Genomic DNA, 21,153 nt, shown 5'->3' on the forward strand with positions numbered 1-21,153 from the left:
GACGTCGCAACAACGTAATTTTTTTAACTTAGACGTGAAATAAGTCCATCCCGATTCACGGACGACTTACGCAAAAAATAATAAAAATTAAAATTTCGACGCGGGAACGACGGCCATACTTAACATGGCAAGTCTAACTATACACAGCAAAATACCAGCTTTAACTATACGCCGGAAAAAGCCGACTAGAGACGCCGTAAAAAAATGCACCGGCCGCTCGTACGTTTGTGGATCGTCGAAATAGCTAATTTGCATACCCGACGCGGAAAACGACGTGAACGCCACCCAGCGGACGCCGAAGTATTGCATCTTAGATCCGAAAGGCGTACGAGGACGTGGTTTGAGGATTCAAACCAAAGATACGACGCGGGTAATTTGAAAGTACGCCGGCGTATCAGCAGATACGCCGGCGTACTCTGTCTGTGGATCTGCCCCAAAGGTTTTAATATCCTCTATGATATCTAGACCGTCCTGCCTTTTAAAACAAAATAAATATTTTTTCTTTTTTCAGATGAAATAAAATTCTTTCATCTTTATGTTTAGTTATATCTATATTGCACAAATAAATGTTAACCAATTTTCAAAAAAAATGGCACTGTGATACTTTATGTTTGTACAATTTCCTTGTTGTACAGACTGCAGATCTGCCGAGGCAGCAGACATTGTATTCCTGATAGATGAATCGTGGACTGTTGGACAGGAAAACTTCCAGATTATTAAAGACTTTATAAGGAGTATGATTACTTCATTTCAGAATACAGAGGTACTTGGGAGAGAAGGAATACGTTTTGGAGTTGCTGTTTATGGAGATTCAACAAGGTAAACAGATCCTGGGGCATGTTTAATAAATGAATTTGGCTGTTCACTTAGCTACATGTATGTTCACTGTGTATGAACAAAGCTTTACCTCATTCTATATGCTAAGTGAATATACACTTTGCTAAGTGAACAATCTCTATTCCTTTTGTAAATCAACCCTCAATTAACCCCCACATTTATACACTTTCTCCCAATCCCAGAATGTAGTGCTTGGTGCCTGAGTAACCTATTATCAGGCTCTAGAACTATTACATAGGGAATAAAGTAGATGTACCTAGCCTTATGAAATTTACGAACAGTATGAAATTAAATACCTATTTACTTATTACCACTAGTACTGTATCCCAGCACATTACAAAGTGATTATGCAACTTATTCATGATTAAATTATGTTTTAGATTGTGAAGCACTGGTGTTCTGGAAATTCTATAGACAACACGTATCCTCTTATTGATTAGTGGTTCCAAAATAAAAATAACTACTGCAGTAGGGAACAGACACATAAAGAAACATTCAAATCCTTCCAAATAACTGTTTCTGTTTATTTGGCACAATGGAAGTTTTTTATACCCATGATTATGTAAGTATCACATTAATATTACAATTGTACCTGCATGGTAACAAGGGGAATTACATAGATGGGCTGATTTCTAATCCAGACTCTAAAGAATGCAAACATGTCAAAACATTGTTAGTGCTTAGTGCAGAGTGCAATACATACAAAATAGAAAACCGTTTTATACAGAATTTACAATTTCTTTTACAACTGGGCACATACAATAATGTATTAGATTCTGAAAAAGTCTCCAAATGTCTTTTCAGTGTACTTATCCCTACAGCCTATGCACTTTGAACCAATATATTAAAATAGTTCCTGTAGAAGAATGCCAGTATGATTTATTCATTTTTTGCTGCCAAGTTTGCCATGTATCCTGGCCCCGCCGGCTTGCCCTACACTGGGCTGAGAAGCAAATTAGTCTAGTGCCCAATAAAGCGGTCCGGTATGCGGGCGGCCAGCATTCCGCAACCGTGGGGGGTGGGGCTGACCACAAACCTTCCTCACTGTACTATATGTTTTCTGCTGCACCATTAAATTTTTGCTTAAGTATGATACTTATGGCACAATCTATTGTTATATCTGCCTGAGAGAGAGAGAAAAGAAAGAAAAAGAAAAAAACTACCATCCAAAAATGACAATTCAAGCTGATAACATAGTCAGCATTGATGGCTATACTTCAGTCATTTATAACCTCGTCCTAGTAGTGCAAATCTACACCATAGGCTGTTCCATCCAAAATTCAAAGTTCCTTCACATCGGCGCATTGCATTGTGCTAATCATTGATACAAATTGAAGAATGATTGCCATTGCAGCCTGACACCAATCAAGACATCAACATAAAACACCCATTGACTAACTGTGCAGCACGTCCAGGAAGAAGCTACGCCACTAAGCACGGCGAAACGCGTCGACGTCACAGCTCGACGCCCGCTACGCCTATACCGGTGTTTAGCCGGCTGACGGGAGAACGAGGGAACGGCTTCGTTTGAAAGAACAGCTTAGAAGCCGATGTCACAGCTCGAACCTCGCTACGCCTATACCGGCGTCCAGCCAGCTGACGGGAGAACGAGGGAACGGCTTCTTTTGAAAGAACAGCTTAGAAGCCGATGAGACGTCTTGCGATAGATAAACTATCCGCAAGCTTACTTCAAAGCACATATGCCATCTAGTGCCTATTATGCAGCCTCCTCAATAACACACTGCAAAGGGGAAAAAATGGAATTCTGCTGGTAAACTTGCTACAAAATAACCATGGATGTCGTTACAAACTAGATGAACAACAAACACAGGTCGGTAATTTTACCTATATAAGATCGGATGATCAAAGACCGAATTACATCTATGTCAAGGTAACAAATGGAAATATAATAGCAAGCAGTATAATTGTACTGATACCTCAATACATGCTATGGACAGCAGTTCCCTATGATGCCTGATTTGTTGCTTGTCAATTAAATGATACTAACAATACTATCATATTACCAGAAACTAATTTACAAATGAAAATTCAACGGATACTCCTGATAATTTCCATAAGATTTTCTTGCTTGATTAACCAATATTGATACTGGTTACTTAATTGATACTAATTATACCAACAAAGTATCATTGCCATTCTTGATACCAATACAGCTAGAACTTTTTACAGCTATCCAGTATCAAATTCATCATCATTTTTTGGTTTAATAATATTTATGGACTTCCATCTAATTTGTAAATATCATTGTACAATATTTTTAAACAATTTTGGGTATTGACAAACACACGGCACACTACATACTCTTCTCCCCTCTCCCTAACCACTGGTTCACCCACCAGTTAATGCATCAATTTGATATCACAGCGTCATATAACGTGGTGAGACCTTATGGTTTCCCATATATGATCACTAAATACAGAATCCCTATGATCCTTGATCGGGCTATTTAAAAATTGTCTCATTATATTATGCATGTTACTGGTGTGTGAACTTTATAGCGAGCGTAGACGGGCGCCGTTAATTGTAGTCTTTGTTAGTCTTGTCAGTCTTGTTATATGTGCTCAGGAACTTTAAAACATTAATTAGACAATTTTTAATCGCACGAATTGTGCTAAATAAATTTAATATTTGATATATTTCTAATCAAGTCTCTTGGTCAATTACTGCTACTAATAGTAACCCTCTTATCTAAACTCTATAGTTTTCCCTTAAACTAATTCCTATCCCCCAACTCATCCATTTCATTAATTTATTTTATGCTTAATAAGGTTACAGTAACAGCACCATTATTTATCGGATGACCTCATATAGGTATCTTCAATTTAGGATACCTATTTAATCAGTGACTTTACTTGCGTTTTTCTCCCCTTCCCCTTTTCCTAAAAATATTACTTTCGATATCAATATCTGACCACTATGGTCATTTCTAGCAAGGTCACATAATTAAACATTTTGAACAGCCTAAATTACACTACCAATAATACTATATACTTGATATGGCCTTCACCCTAGGTGAGGACATAGACAGAGAAATACAATCTGCTTTCAATAGTGATACTCCGCAGACACTTGATCAAAACGAAGAAATCAAAAACAAATTCAAAGAGCATAAAAAACTCTTAATTAAGCATTTGAATAGAAAATGGGACGTATCCTCATTGGAGACTTACATTTTACATAAAATAGTCCCCAGGGGTCTGCGGGATAAAACTATACCAGCAGAACATCTACACACGGACAGTTTTCTTCCAAAATGGAAAGAGCTCTGTATTAAACATGGACTATCAGTCATGGAACTAATAGTAGAAGAGGAAAAACAACAGCTAATTAATATCCAGCAACAAATTAAAATTAGCGCTCAAGAACTTGATGAACTTAAGGACGAGGAAGAATTTACCAAACAAAATGAACAACTAAAAAAAGATATCGAAAAAATTCAACTAAACTTGAAAATCACTAAACAGAGTAAATTCAAACGTGATATAGCGGATTTTGAAAAGGGAGAGATTTTTGACCTCACAAAACATCGCACACGTGGTAGATCGGTGAATCGCCAAATACGCTCACAATCGCGACAGCGACGTGGAAAACCACAGAGCGACACAGAGGAGGGAACAATAAAATCGGTTATTTTTTTAGACCAACAGGGGGTACCCTTGGAGGATCATCCTACATCACCCCAAAAGTCAAAACAGCCCCCCAAAAAATCTCAACAAACCAGAGGCATTTACGAACGTACACACACGAGGAGTCAAAAGAACTGAACAATAAGGACTGTACACAACAACCCTTGACCGTAAAAGATCTTAAGGTAGTGAACCTGACTGACCTCGACTTGTCCTCAGATCATCTGAAATTACTGCAGAAAGGAATGACTTTCTCGCCAGCGGCAAATATGGACGAATTCACTGTCTTTAAAGATATTACCCTATTTCTCCGTAAGATCTTTTATCGATCTTTGTTCTCGAAAGATAGCATTCCGATCGATAAATCTGAATCAATACAACCAGATGACCAACGTGCACTCGATATGCTAAACTCATTATTGGATGAGAACCAGTCATCTGATGATGAACCATCCCAAATGATCAGACGGCCCAATCTGACTATAAGATCACTACGAATGCCAACACTATCTAAAAATCGATGGTTGCAGATGTTTCTGGACATGGTGCAAAGTGACCTTGAAAAAATTGACTGGAGCAAAAAACCCAGTGATAATCTAACTGTCAATGAAAGGCAGGCCCTATATGAGTTAGAGTCTAATAAAAACATAGTCATAAAAAATAGTGACAAAGGTGGCAACGTGGTAATTCTTACCCAAGAACAATACGAAAGCGAAGCAAAGCGACTATTAAGCGACACTTCGACCTATACGAAACTAGACCATAATCCATTGCCTCTAGTTGTCTCTAATTTAAATTATAAACTCTTACTAGCTAGGGATGAAGGACTGCTCACTAATAAGGAATACAACTACCTAAGTGTACAAAATTACAATACACCAACATTTTACATCATACCAAAGATCCACAAGGATCTCAGAGAGCCACCAGGCAGACCTATTGTCTCTGCCTGTCAGGGACCCCTTGAGTGCACAGGAAAATATCTTGATGGGTTACTCAAAGAGATGGTTACCAACTTACCGTCATTTGTCCAGGATACACAGCATGTACTGGCAAAGCTCCAGGACCTCGGCGTTGAACCAATACCGCCAAGCACACTCCTTGTTAGTATCGATGTGGAATCATTGTATACCTCGATACCACATGGAATAGGAATTATGGCGGTACAGACCTTCTTAGATGAAACCTACCCATTGGCAGGTCCTCAAAATGAGTTCATCACCGAGATGCTGGAGTTTGCTCTGAATAATAACAACTTCCAATTTATGAGCACATACTATCGCCAAATAAGAGGCACGTCTATGGGTGCAGCGTGGGCACCCGCCTACGCTTGCCTGCACTTGGGGCACTGGGAGACAGAGGACGTCTACACGTCATCGATGTACCGCCGCCATGTACTTACCTGGTGGCGGTACATCGATGACGTGCTCATGTTGTGGCGAGGCACCACTGAGCAGCTTCGACAGTTCATGTGTGAATTGAATGATAATCAACGTAATATACGCTTGACATACACCTCGCACACACAGGAATTGTCGTTCCTCGACCTGAAAATCAGATTGGAGGAGGGACAAATTAATACTAGCACCTACCGCAAGGACACAGCCGCGAACACGCTGCTCCATGCCACAAGTCACCATCCCGCTTCACTCAAAAATGGAATTCCAATAGGACAATTTTTGCGCATCAAGCGCAATTGTTCCAAACCAAGCGACTACTATCGCGAAAGTCAAGACCTTTACAATCGGTTTCGAGAACGCGGGTACTCACATAGACAAATAAAAAATGCCCGCAAAAAAGCAGCAAATAGGGAGCGCAAAGAACTACTTACAATCAAAAGTGACCCAACTGACAAATTACCCCAAAATTCCGTTCAACCTATACGGATTATTACTCCCTTTGGAATACAGTGGGAGGAAGTAAGGACTGTCCTCGAAAAACATTGGGGCATTCTAACCAATGCCCCATTATTGGCAAAAATAGTAAGTGACAAACCAAAGCTCGTGGCACGTAGAGCTCAAAACATTGGTGATAGGCTAATCAGATCAGAATACATACGGGTCCCCGATCCTACTTGGCTTACAAATTACCCTCGCTCCCATGGTATGTTCCCCTGCACCAAGTGCCACATTTGCCCATATGTCGATCGAACGTCCAGTTTCGAGGACTCTACGGGAAGGAAATCTTTTGAGATCAGGGGCCTAATCAATTGCCTTACGGAACGTGTGATCTACATGATCACATGCCCGTGCAATAAAATTTACATTGGGAAAACGAAACGTCCCCTGAAGGTACGAATTGGCGAGCATTTGAGGGAAATAAATGAGAAGGAAAAAAATCCAGAAAAGCCCCTAGCAAAACACTTTGCTCAATTCCATAACCGCGATTCGCGAGGACTAACAGTAAAAGGCATTTACCAGCTAAAACTATCTAGCCGACGTGGTGACTTTGACAAAATATTGCTACAAAAAGAAAAACTCTGGATTTATCGTTTAAAATCGCTTATGCCGGCCGGCCTAAACACAGAATTAAATTTACAGGTCTTCCTGAATCCATAGCTCATTCATTATAAGTCAGCTTAGAACTAAAAACTTAATCTTAAAATTACCAACTTGCCGAATCTGATTAGTGTCCAAATGTATTGGTCATTCATTGACCCATTCGATACCATTTCATAAGCATTATAACAACAGCTCCTTTTAGTTTCTCCTCTAAAAAGATTGTATACCAAAAATTGCACTATTTCATTATATGTCTATTGTCGCTTGGTGTTTCCTTACTGTATCCTTTAACACTAAACAAATTAATCATTTTTTCCAACACAACAGTTCTTATCTTGCGCCCTATAATTAACAACTTTATCATTTAGTTGTGTCCTAATTTTTGCTTCGTTTTTAGCAATAAAGGGTCACGATACTATACCCTTAAATTTTTGCTTAAGTATGATACTTATGGCACAATCTATTGTTATATCTGCCTGAGAGAGAGAGAAAAGAAAGAAAAAGAAAAAAACTACCATCCAAAAATGACAATTCAAGCTGATAACATAGTCAGCATTGATGGCTATACTTCAGTCATTTATAACCTCGTCCTAGTAGTGCAAATCTACACCATAGGCTGTTCCATCCAAAATTCAAAGTTCCTTCACATCGGCGCATTGCATTGTGCTAATCATTGATACAAATTGAAGAATGATTGCCATTGCAGCCTGACACCAATCAAGACATCAACATAAAACACCCATTGACTAACTGTGCAGCACGTCCAGGAAGAAGCTACGCCACTAAGCACGGCGAAACGCGTCGACGTCACAGCTCGACGCCCGCTACGCCTATACCGGTGTTTAGCCGGCTGACGGGAGAACGAGGGAACGGCTTCGTTTGAAAGAACAGCTTAGAAGCCGATGTCACAGCTCGAACCTCGCTACGCCTATACCGGCGTCCAGCCAGCTGACGGGAGAACGAGGGAACGGCTTCTTTTGAAAGAACAGCTTAGAAGCCGATGAGACGTCTTGCGATAGATAAACTATCCGCAAGCTTACTTCAAAGCACATATGCCATCTAGTGCCTATTATGCAGCCTCCTCAATAACACACTGCAAAGGGGAAAAAATGGAATTCTGCTGGTAAACTTGCTACAAAATAACCATGGATGTCGTTACAAACTAGATGAACAACAAACACAGGTCAGTAATTTTACCTATATAAGATCGGATGATCAAAGACCGAATTACATCTATGTCAAGGTAACAAATGGAAATATAATAGCAAGCAGTATAATTGTACTGATACCTCAATACATGCTATGGACAGCAGTTCCCTATGATGCCTGATTTGTTGCTTGTCAATTAAATGATACTAACAATACTATCATATTACCAGAAACTAATTTACAAATGAAAATTCAACGGATACTCCTGATAATTTCCATAAGATTTTCTTGCTTGATTAACCAATATTGATACTGGTTACTTAATTGATACTAATTATACCAACAAAGTATCATTGCCATTCTTGATACCAATACAGCTAGAACTTTTTACAGCTATCCAGTATCAAATTCATCATCATTTTTTGGTTTAATAATATTTATGGACTTCCATCTAATTTGTAAATATCATTGTACAATATTTTTAAACAATTTTGGGTATTGACAAACACACGGCACACTACATACTCTTCTCCCCTCTCCCTAACCACTGGTTCACCCACCAGTTAATGCATCAATTTGATATCACAGCGTCATATAACGTGGTGAGACCTTATGGTTTCCCATATATGATCACTAAATACAGAATCCCTATGATCCTTGATCGGGCTATTTAAAAATTGTCTCATTATATTATGCATGTTACTGGTGTGTGAACTTTATAGCGCGCGTAGACGGGCGCCGTTAATTGTAGTCTTTGTTAGTCTTGTCAGTCTTGTTATATGTGCTCAGGAACTTTAAAACATTAATTAGACAATTTTTAATCGCACGAATTGTGCTAAATAAATTTAATATTTGATATATTTCTAATCAAGTCTCTTGGTCAATTACTGCTACTAATAGTAACCCTCTTATCTAAACTCTATAGTTTTCCCTTAAACTAATTCCTATCCCCCAACTCATCCATTTCATTAATTTATTTTATGCTTAATAAGGTTACAGTAACAGCACCATTATTTATCGGATGACCTCATATAGGTATCTTCAATTTAGGATACCTATTTAATCAGTGACTTTACTTGCGTTTTTCTCCCCTTCCCCTTTTCCTAAAAATATTACTGCTGCACCATTGGCATGGTTATATCTTCTTAGTCCTCTCCATCAAATTATCAGAAATTTGTGCTTAAAGTAGAACTATAAGCAAGACTTTTTTTTCATTTTGGATAGAGTAAGAGAGGGTTATAGCCCCTGTCAGTTTATTGTTTACTATTTCTGTCGCATTGCAGAGATTTCCCTTCACTTCCTGCTCCATAGCCAAACAGGAAGTGAGAGGAAATCTATGAAAATTAAGGCAATTCATTGGTCTCCCCAGGCCCTCAAAACTAGTGTCCCCACTTGCGGGTCTTAAACAGCGAGGGGTGTGGTCTTGACAGAAAGGGGTGGGTCATATTTAAATCAGGGGGTGCAAGAGTTTAGTCAGGCCTAGGGCAGCACAAAACCTAAATACACTACTGAACATAGGAAAGCTCCTAAGCCATTATTGAAAGTGACAAACGTACACACAGAAGAATCCTGGTGGTGCTTTTACCTAAAGGATACATATTGTCATAGTCCCCTTATCACAATTATTATCACACTTATTAAAGTAGAGATACAGTATATGTCACCTGTAGGTGACAGACTGAGACATTTACTATCTTTATTGAGTATATTCAACACGTATGCATTTTTGTGAGTGCTAAAATTGTGCAGATTTGAATTTTATCCACTTGTTCGAATCATCCTAGGGTGAGCATTGAACTGTCAGATTATGAAACCATGCAAGACGTGTTACTGGCTCTCCAAAACATTGTATATAATGGAGGTAACACTAAGACTGGAGAAGCACTTGATTATTTAGCAAACAAGGTGTTTAATCCATCCATTTCCAGAGAAGATGTACCCAAGGTAAGTAAACATATTATTAATTTTACATTTCTCATCTACCTTTCACTTCTTTTTCAGAATTGCTTCCATCCCAGGTTCATCTGTTTAATATGTTTGGTAAATGACATATTTAGGCTATGAAAACTACTGCAAAATTAATAAGGTGTTTGCATCTATATCTAGTCATGCCAAACATAGAACTCTCCTTGCAGTTCATTTTGACTAAGAAAATGTTTGCATGCTATGCATTGTCATTTTTTATAAATCCTTTAAATTTATCCTGTACATAGGCAACATACATAAATTATTATTTAATATTATTATTATTATAAAGGACTTATTTGGCGCCCACAGTTTACGCAGCGCTTTACAACTTAAGTTCAGATAGTACAATTACAATACAATTGAATACAGAAGGAATCAGAGGGCCCTGGTCATTAGAGCTTACAACCTAAGAGGGAGGGTTAAGAGATTCAAAAGGTAATAACTGTGGGGGATGAGCCGATGGAGAAAAATAAAAGTACCGTTAGTAGGTGGGGGCAGGGCAGGCGTCTCTAAAGAGAAGGATTTTCAGGGATCATCTAAAAATGGACAGAGTAGGAGATAGTCAGACAGATTGGGGTAGGGATTTACAGAGGATGGGAGAGGCTTGGGAGAATTCCTTGAGGGGAGCATGGGAAGAAATTATGAGGGACCTAGAGAGCAGGAGGTCAGGAGGAACGAAGAGAATGATTTGTTTGGTATTTTGAGACCATGTTAGTGATGTAGCTGGGGCAGAGTTGTGGATGGCTTTGCAAGTTGTTGGTAGTATTTAGAATTAAATTAGTTGGGTGAGCGGAAGCCAGTGGAGGGATTGGCAGACACTGAACGGTTGGTAAGGTGAATGAGTCTGGCAGCAGCATTCATGATGGACTGACGGGGGAATAGCCTATATAAAGTTAAGCCAGTGAGGAAGGAGTTGCCGTAGCCGAGGCGAAAGATGACCAGGGAGTAAACAAGGAGCTTTGTGGTGTCGTTGTTTAGGAAGGGGCATATCTTAGAGATGTTGTGGAGGGTGAGGCAGCAAGCTTTGGACATTAATTGGATGTGGGGCCGAACATTTAAAATAACAAACATGTCATACTTACTTCCACTGTGCAGTTCGTTTTGCACAGAGTGGCCCCAAACCAACGTCTTCTGGGGTCCCTCGGCGGCTGTCTCTGTCCTCCCCACAATTACTCACCACAGTCATGCGAGAGCTCGCATGGTGGTCAGTAATTGTGGGCGCGCTCCCGTGATAAGCGAGCGGCCATAGCCGCTCACTGTATCACTCGGCCCCGCCCCTCGGCGCGCTGCGTCACTGGATGTGATTGACAGCAGCGCCAGCCAATGACTGTGCTGCTCTCAATCCATCCGCTCTAGCCAATCAGCGGCCAGGCTGAGCGGCGAAGAGGATCTCGGGACCGCGTGGGACTTTCGAGGGGTCAGGTAAGTATAACGGGGGCTCGGGGTGGGCCGACAGCATCCAATGTTTTTTCACCTTAATGCATAGATTGCATAAAGGTGAAAAAAATGTTTTCTTTACAACTCCTTTAAGAGTCCAGGATTAAAAATAAATATAAAAAAAGGTTCTGAAACAAATCCTATAGTAGATCCAAAGCCATTTTCTTTAAGCTTAGATAAAGTGGGGGATAGTTAAATCACATCTTTTTTTTTGGTATCTGTGCCCCATCAAGCAGTTTACCCTCATTTCTTGCCCTTAGAGGATTAGTTCACCTTTACATAGAAAATGTAAAGGTGAACTATCACCGGGCACCCTCTCAACCCCCCTGGTCCCTGCTGTACTTACCTTCATTTTTTTTAAATGTTTAGAACTATTTAAAGCATATGTCAAAATGCAAAGAAATTCTGTACTTTTTTTCACAATGTTTTATCCATTTAAAAGCCTGTGGATCAGACAGAAATGCATTCAGCTCTGAAAGTGTATCTAAACCCAAAAACAAACATTTATATATTTAGAAGCTTACTGGTCCTTATATGTGGCGGCTGCATTATTTTTTTTTCCTAATGTCACTTGGCTAGTAATGCACTTCTTGTCCTTGTCAAGGTTCGCACTAGACCAGGGGTAGGCAACCTTAGAGAGATGGGGATATACTTGAAAAACACTGATGCAGTCTAAGATCACTGGGCACAGTGTCCTGTTAGGGTTGGTTTATAACAAAACATGGTGCCAGAAAGGCATGTTCCATCTGTGTTATCTACATCATGTTCAAAACACAGCAGCATTTTCAAACCATGGATAGGGTAGGGCTAGATAGATTAGTAGGTTTAAATGAAATCGTCAGAAGTGGAAAGTATTTGAAGCCTAACTCCAGCTAACAGTTTTTTTGTTTTTGTTTTTTACATCACCAAGTTTTTTTTCCCTTAGAAACCAAATGAATAAAACTGATGATTGTAGGCATTCTCAGTGTAAATGGTTTGTAGGCATTCTGTAGTGGTAAATTCAATTCAATTTGTGGATTGAATGGTGAAAGCCCTGACTTGTTTGTTCTTTTTCTATTATGACTTTTGCTTTGCTAAAACCCTCCCAATCTCCTAATCTCTACAATATAAACACCAATTATTCTGTAGCCCAAGATAAGAATTAGAAGGACTAATTGGACTCCTTGACATAAAACAGGCCATGTGTACAAGACACGGGACAGCTGTAAATTTCCATGACCTGTGGGTATTTTTGCACTTATCAAACAGGTATAACAAACAAGTATATTTAACAGCCCAAAAGGTAGCAAATAAGAGAAGTAAAATTTTAGGGTTTACTTATACTTTAAACTGAAGAAGACCATCATAGACCATAATAACTATATAACAATGTGTTTTTTCACTTTACAGATTGTTGTGCTGTTAACTGATGGAAAATCAGGTGATGCAGTAGAAGAGAAAGCCCAAGGATTGCAAGACAGGGGAGTCACAATATTTGCTATAGGTGAGATTTTTTATTTTTTTGTAGAAATTGTATGGTTTAAATGCAGTTTATGTAAGAAAATAAATGCAATTCAGTTGTTTTTTCTTTCTTAAAAATGAATTTCAATATAACTGCAAGTTAAACTGCAACAACACATGGTACTATTTGGCCATAATCATATACATAGGTAAGAAAAACATAAAAATACATACAGTATCTCACAAAAGTGAGTACACCCCATATATTTTTTGTAAATATTTTATTATATCTTTTTGTGTGACAACATGAAAGAAATTACACTTTGCTACAATGTAAAGTAGTGAGTGTACAGCTTGTATAACAGTGTAAATTTGCTGTCCCCTCAAAATAACTCAACTCACTGCCAGTAATGTCTAAACCGCTGGCAACAAAAATGAGTACACCACTAAGAGAAAATGTCCAAATTTGGCCCAATTAGCCATTTCCCTCCCCGTTGTTAGGCAGCGTACACACGATTAGTCCATCCGATGAGAACTCGGCATGTAAAGGTGGCAAAACTGATGTTTTTAAACGTCGGTTACTATCTGTCAAGTTGATACATTCAGGAGAGGTAAAATGTCCCATGTACTTTAAAACTTAGAGGTGTTTATATTTTACTCAAAATGCTAGAATGTGCATAGGGCTTTGACCTTGCTTCAGGTCTATTTTAAAAATAAGAAAATTGCAAATAATACTGTATTTATAATATTGTATCTGTGTCTTGTTCAGGAATAAAAAATGCAGACAGAAATGAACTGATAAAAATTGCATCAGGACCTATTGAAGAACATGTCATCATAGTAAGAGACTACTGGTCCCTATTTGATATACTGCCCAGGATCTCAAGAAGAGTTTGCTTTACTGCATCTGAACCTCCAAGACCTATCAAGCAGATAATTGAAAGTGAGTGGTGAAGGTTAACAGTTGTATAGACATTTGTTATGGGGTTATACTTTAGGAAGACTATAAATGTGATGATCATTGTCTAATATAACCATTTGTAGGATTGGTTGACACTTATTATGTCTTTTGCAATATTCAAACCCACTCCAGACACTCTTTGTTAACAGATATCAGGAAAAATAGTGATGAATCATTTCAATTAGTTGCTATTGTTATTTTATGATAAAAGCTGGCACTTAGAAGATATGGGCAATCTTCTTCTTCCTCCATAGCCAAAACATGCATGTTAAGGTAATGTAATCATGCAATTCATGTATTTGAAAGATTGTAATTGAGGGCAGTTGGACCATGTCTGCACATCTGACCAAATGTTAACCTCTTTGCAAGCTACCCATATACAGCGTAAGGATGAGCATAGATTGGCACATTAACATGTTTGATTTTTCTAACTTTTATCAGCTATTCTCTGGCATTGACCATCTAAGCTTTATGAGAATTCATAAACTAAAACAAAAAACAAAAAAACCTTAGGTTTAAACACAGGAAACCACATAGAGTAGGGTGTATATGATCATAATTTCAATAGTCACTGGTCAGGAGAAAACATTATCACCAGGGCAGTAGGTGTACCTGGTTATTGTGTGAAGTGGGATCTGTGGGATAAAACAAGTGAGTGGGGAGCCTGTCAACAAATATGGAATCTATTCCATAACTATGGCTGAACATGAGTAGTTAGGGATCTGAGCCTTCTTTTAAAAGAAGAATCTTATCACAGTATTGGCAGTTTGAGATAGCAAGCTATCTGACAATGATTTAAACAGTAGAGCATTGACATAAAAAAATATTACTTACCTGGAGAGGATTGTGTTCTCAACAAAGGTAAGGTAAAAAAAGTTCTTCTATAGTTCTTCTATAGTTCCCTCCTTTAAAAAAAATATGAGATATAATAGCTTACTTCAGAGAGCTGTTCAGCACTCAACTGACTGCCCGCTGACTACCGGCCGGTCTCCTGTCCTGATCTGATAGCTGCAGGGGGAGGTGCTGGGAAACCCCTGCTGACATCAGCCGAGATGAGAAGGGGAAGGGAGGAGACCAGTGCTCTGAAGTAAGCTAGTATACCACATATCTACTGGGGAGCTTAATATTATATAATAGATAGCACTATAGAAGATACACACGGTCTGATAGCTGCAGGAGGGGAGGATCAGGGAGCTGACAAGCAGGGAGGGGAGGGGGAGGAGGACAGAGGGAGACACAGATACAGAAAGCAGGGCTACGGCTGACAGAGGCACATACGCTGACAATGGTGTCAGGGCTCAGCAGCCCCGATTATCGTGGTCAACGTACAGAGGGGAGGGCAGAAACTGGCAGGATCAGCCAGGTATTTCAGCTGATACAGATGGACATATTACACAGCAAAAACACTGTGCTGTACAACATGCTTCAAAGAATCAGGATCAATAATTTTTTGGGGGTTAACAAACACTTTAAGGCCTCGTACACACGATCGGTTCACCAGAGGACAATGGTCTAATGGACCATTTTCATAGGTCAAAACCGATTGTGTGTGGGCCCCATAGGTTATTTAACCACTTAAGCCCCGGACCATTTTCTTGCTAAATGTCCAGGCCAGGTTTTGCGATTCGGCACTGCGTCGCTTTAACAGACAATTGTGCAGGCGTGCGACGTGGCTCCCAAACAAAATTGGCGTCCTTTTTTTCCCCACAAATAGAGCTTTCTTTTGGTGGTATTTGATCACCTTTGCGGTTTTTATTTTTTGCGCTATAAACAAAAATAGAGCGACAATTGTGAAAAAAATGCAATATTTTTTACTTTTTGCTATAATAAATATCCCCCAAAAACATATATAAAAAACAAATTTTTCCTCAGTTTAGGCCGATACGTATTCTTCTACCTATTTTTGGTAAAAAAAAATCGCAATAATCGTTTATCGATTGGTTTTTGCGCAAAATGTATAGCGTTCACAAAATAGGGGATAGTTTTATTGCATTTTTATTAATTTTTTTTTTTTACTACTAATGGCGGCGATCAGCGATTTTTTTCGTGACTGCGACATTATGGCGGACACTTCGGACAATTTTGACACATTTTTGGGACCATTGTCATTTTCACAGCAAAAAATGCATTTAACCACTTCCATACTGGGCACTTAAACCCCTTCCTGACCAGAGGACTTTTTGCGATTCGGCACTGCGTCGCTTTAACTGACAATTGCGCGGTCGTGCGACGTGGCTCCCAAACAAAATTAACGTCCTTTTTTCCCCACAAATAGAGCTTTCTTTTGGTGGTATTTGATCACCTCTGCGGTTTTTATTTTTTGCGCTATAAACAAAAATAGAGCGACAATTTTGAAAAAAAATAAAATATTTTTACTTTGTTGCTATAATAAATAGCTCAATTTTTTTTTTTACGTTTTTTTTTAATCCTCAGTCTAGGCCGATACGTATTCTACATATTTTTAGTAAAAAAAAAAAAAATCGCAATAAGCGACTGGTTTGCGCAAAAGTTATAGCGCCTACAAAATAAGGGACAGAATTATTATTATTATTTTTTTTTTTTTTTTACTAGAAATGGCGGCGATCTGCGATTTTTATTGGGACTGCGACGTTATGGCGGACACGTCGGACACTTTTGACACATTTTTGGCGCCATTCACATTTATACTGCAATCAGTGCTATAAATATGCACTAATTACTGTATAATTTTTTTTTTTACTAGAAATGGCGGCGATCTGCGATTTTTATTGGGACTGCAACGTTATGGCGGACACATCGGACACTTTTGACACATTTTTGGCGCCATTCACATTTATACTGCAATCAGTGCTATAAATATGCACTAATTACTGTATAAATGCTTTTTTTTTTACTAGAAATGGCGGCGATCTGCGATTTTTATTGGGACTGCGACGTTATGGCGGACACATCGGACACTTTTGACACATTTTTGGCGCCATTCACATTTATACTGCAATCAGTGCTATAAATATGCACTAATTACTGTATAAATGTGACTGGCAGGGAAGGGGTTAACACTAGGGGGTGAGGAAGGGGTTAAATGTGTACCCTAATTAGTGTTCTAACTGTGGGGGAGGGGGGGTGACTGGGGGGGGTGACCGATCTATGTCTCTATGTACAAGAGACACAGATCCGTCTCCTCTCTCCCCTGACAGCACCGCTGTCTGCGAGAGCCGGGAATGAGAGATGATCTCATATGTAAACATATGAGATCATCTCTCATTGGCCGCACAGATCGCCTAGGAAACGGCCGCTCCGATTGGCCGTTCACGGCGATCTGTGACTGGCTGTGTCCAAGGGACACGGCCAGTACAGAAGTTCCCCGCCGCGCGCTCGGGAGTGCGCGCGGGGAACGTGTAAAGGAGAGGCCGTAAAAACACGGCCTGTTAGAGATTGGGAGCCGCGCTGAGGCCGTACAAAGTCGTACGGCCGCCAGCAAGTGGTTAAATTGCATTGTTTATTGTGAAAATGACAGTTGCAGTTTGGGAGTTAACCACAGGGGGCGCTGTAGGAGTTGGGGTTCACCTAGTGTGTGTTTACAACTGATGGGGGGTGTGGCTGTAGGACTGACGTCATCGATCGAGTCTCCCTATAAAAGGGATCACTCGATCGATGCAGCCGCCACAGTGAAGCACAGGGAAGCCGTGTTTACATACGGCTCTCCCCGTTCTTCAGCTCCAGGGAGCGATCACGACGGGCGGCTATAAACGAATAGCCGTGCCGTCGTCCCGGATCGCTCCCCGCGGGTTACCGACCGCCGCATGTACCGGGGGGGTCCTGATCGGACCCCCGACCCGCGGAAAGGCGGGGACGTACATGTACGCCCATATGCCTGTACGTGCCATTCTGTGGACGTACATGTACATGCGGCGGGCGTTAACCAGTTAACCATCGGTTAAAAAAAAGCCAACTTGCTTTAAATTTTAACCGATGGATTCCTAACCGATAGGTCAAAACTGATCGTTAGTAGGCACAACCATCGGTTAAAAATCCACGCATGCTCAGAATCAAGTCGACACATGCTTAGAAGCATTGAACTTTTTTCAGCACGTCGTTGTGTTTCACGTCACCGCGTTCTGACACGATCGGTTATTTAACTGATGGTGTGTGGGCGCGACGGACCATCAGTCAGCTTCATCGGTTAACCGATGACAACGGTCCTTCAGACCGTTCTCATCGGATTGACTACTATTACATTTTTGTTTTTCCCCTTTTTCCCTTATTTAACATTCTTTTTTGGCAGTTATTCTCAAGGGAATATACCACAGTGCTTTGAAAAGGCACGGCATATGAACTGTTTCTGGTTATGAGATACCTTCTAGTTATGCATTTTGTAATGTAGACATTTTTTATTTCCTTGTTAAAGAATAACTAAAGGCAAAACTTTTTTTTTGTTTTGGATAGAGTGGAGAGGGATTGTAACACCTTTTTATTGCTGCCTGTGCCCCCATTAGGGAGATTCATCTTCTCAATGTGTCCTGTTTACTATTATCATTGAAATTGAAAGTAAAAGAAAATAAAAAATTGTGGGTTGTCCCCGGAAAAGTAATAGAGGGGAAATCTTTCAATGGGGGTACTAGTTCTGAAAATGGCAGAAAACAGATGGACAGCCGCACACCAAAGAACTCTTGAGTTGTCTTTATTGAAGAAACATAAGCAAACACCGCAGATACACAGCAAGAATCGTATACAGCCGACGCGTTTCACACTTGGTTAGTGCTTATTCATGGCTCCCATTAATTTGCAGGGATTTCCTCTCACTTCCTGTTTTGGCTACGGTACAGGAAGTAAAGAGACATTTCCCCAATGGGATAAAGAGAGAAAAAATAAACCTTACAGGGTGTCACGTACCTGATCCAAAGCCAATATGCAGAGAGGGGCTCCCCTTGTGGCTGGGGACAGTATACCTCTGAAAGTGCCACAGGAGGTATACAGCCCGAAGAAGGACGGGTTTCCAGTAGGATCTGGATGGGTCCAGAAGAGAGTCACCTTATGAGGACTGCCTTGGCGTGGTAGTGCACAGGTGCCCAGGAACTCCCCGCTGTGCTTGGAATAATCCATACGTCAAAGAACAGCAGTGAACACCAGGCTGAGGGTCAAACACAGGAACACATGGCCGATGTTCAAACACAGGAAGACCCGGCTGAGGTTCAAACACAGGGTGGCAAAAAGCAAGAGCAATCCGTGGAGTAAGCTGAGGTCATAGGCTGCTAATCAGGCAAAGGCAAAGTCCATATAGCAAGATGGGTCATGCATGGGTAATCAGGCAGAGGAAAAGTCCATAAAGCAAGCCGGGGTCATTCACGGGTAATCGGGCAGAAGCAAAGTCCATAAAGAAATCCAGGGGATGAGCCAGGAGAGGAGGTCAACAGGGCTGGAACGAGCCGGGTCAATGAGCAGGAGATCCAAATAATAACACAGAGGTTCAGGAATACAGGAGGCTGAGAACCATCCAGCAACTTGGGTCAGACAGAGGCAGTACTTTATAAGACAGCAGGGGATCCAACTGTCACATGGTGTGCCTATGGTGCCCATTTCTTCTACTGGCAATATTGCTAATACTTCCACGGCCATTTCCCTGACACAGGGGTGATAACCCTCCCTTGCCCTGTCCAAAATAAAAATAAATGTTTTGCCTATAGTTCTACTTTAATTATGATGTTTCTATATTTTGATTTAAGTGTAATACAGTCTTGGTTTGTATCCCAGGCTAACAGTTTTGTAAATAATTGTTTTACAGTGCTTGTATCATGGCAGCATGACAACAGTCCAGTGAAGAAGAGAGAAAATTAAACATGGGTTTTGATAAATTTGTAATCTCCAGTACTATATTATTCATGTTAATCATGAAAAATTAGTCCGCCCACTTTTAGTTAGCACAGTATAAGAAAGTAAAGACCAGCTTCAGCTAAGCCCCTGCCAGGCCCTGCTAACGCGTTTCACCCTCCAATGGGTTTATTCATAGTGCTCTGTGATTAAGCTTGTGGAAGTGTGAAATGCAATAGAGGCTTGAGAAGAGACTAGCCAAAGCCAGTCTTTACTTTCTTACATCGGGCTGTCTGCGGGCGTGCGGGTTAATTTTTCAGTATATGCTTTGTGTTTTTGGGCCAGAGGGCCCCTCGGATGCTTGCACCTTATAGTGGAAGGGGTCACCATGTGGATTTACACAGTTGCTATTAGCAGCACAGTGAATTATGGAGTTACAGGGAGTTTGGGACTGTTATATGATAATTCTGGGACTTAAATGTTTAGTGTTTAGTGTTTTTGGTTCTGATTTGTAAAAACATAACGATTCTATATTTATGTATAGAAGTGGTAGTAGCTTTTAACATTACTATGGTGGTTGTGTTCTACTCACAATACACAGCAGATAATGCTTCTTAGAATATTTTAATATTGTTAATGTATGGGAAAAACCCCACAGGAAAATGTTGTTATTTTTTATTTTCTTGTCAAATTTGTTTATTACATTTTCAAAATTACAAGCATATATTGTCAATAAACATAGTCACTATAAATAGTAACAGTTAAAGTGGAGGTTCACCCTAAAAAACATCTATGTACCATCCCATCAAGCATACTAGCGTCAGCTACAGTATGCCTTTTTTATTTTTTTGGCGCTGTACTTGCTGTTTAATCCTGCAGTTTCGTTTCAGACTCCAGCGGGGAGTAGGCGTTCCTATGAAGAGGGTAACATGATTGACGTTCGGCGTGTCACGCGTTCCGAAAATAGCCGGACTAGGTCTCGGCTCTTCACGGCGCTATACGGCTCCTGCGCACGGACTAGGAGCTGACTGCGCAGGCGCCGTATACAGCCGAGTCCTATTTCGGGTATTTTCGGAACGCTAGACGCGCCATAGCCGGACGTCAATCATGTTCCCCTCTTCATAGGAACGCCTACTCCCCGCGGGAGTCTGAAAAGAAACTGCAGGATTAAACAGTAAGTACAGCGCAAAAAAAAAAAGGCATACTGTAAATGATGCTAGTATGCTGAACGGGATGGTATATAATTCTTTTAGGGTGAACCTCCGCTTTAAGGAGAACACAAATTAGATATTTATATCAAGCTCCAGTGTTTTTTAGAAGGCAACAACAACAAAAGAAAAAAACAAAAACGGTAATTTGAGTTTAACATATGTTTACCATTATCTGGAGACTTGCTAAAATATAAGCTTAGTGTTAAATTTAGTCA

General features: G+C 40.1%; 1 protein-coding gene across 7 annotated transcripts in view; it reads left to right on the forward strand.

The window, feature by feature from the left end:
- The window catches only part of LOC120931668 (collagen alpha-1(VII) chain-like), a 495,674-nt gene that overhangs the window by 39,929 nt on the left and 434,592 nt on the right, over nt 1–21,153 (forward strand). For all 7 annotated transcript variants that reach the window (XM_040343324.1, XM_040343325.1, XM_040343318.1 and 4 more), the window contains exons 3-6: nt 636–819; nt 9,919–10,078; nt 12,929–13,022; nt 13,749–13,922. In XM_040343324.1, coding sequence (XP_040199258.1) covers nt 636–819; nt 9,919–10,078; nt 12,929–13,022; nt 13,749–13,922 — 612 coding nt within the window. The remainder of the gene's footprint in view (nt 1–635; nt 820–9,918; nt 10,079–12,928; nt 13,023–13,748; nt 13,923–21,153) is intronic.

The sequence above is a fragment of the Rana temporaria genome, chromosome 3 (genome assembly GCF_905171775.1).
Source record: "Rana temporaria chromosome 3, aRanTem1.1, whole genome shotgun sequence".
NCBI classification, from domain to species: Eukaryota; Metazoa; Chordata; class Amphibia; order Anura; family Ranidae; genus Rana; species Rana temporaria.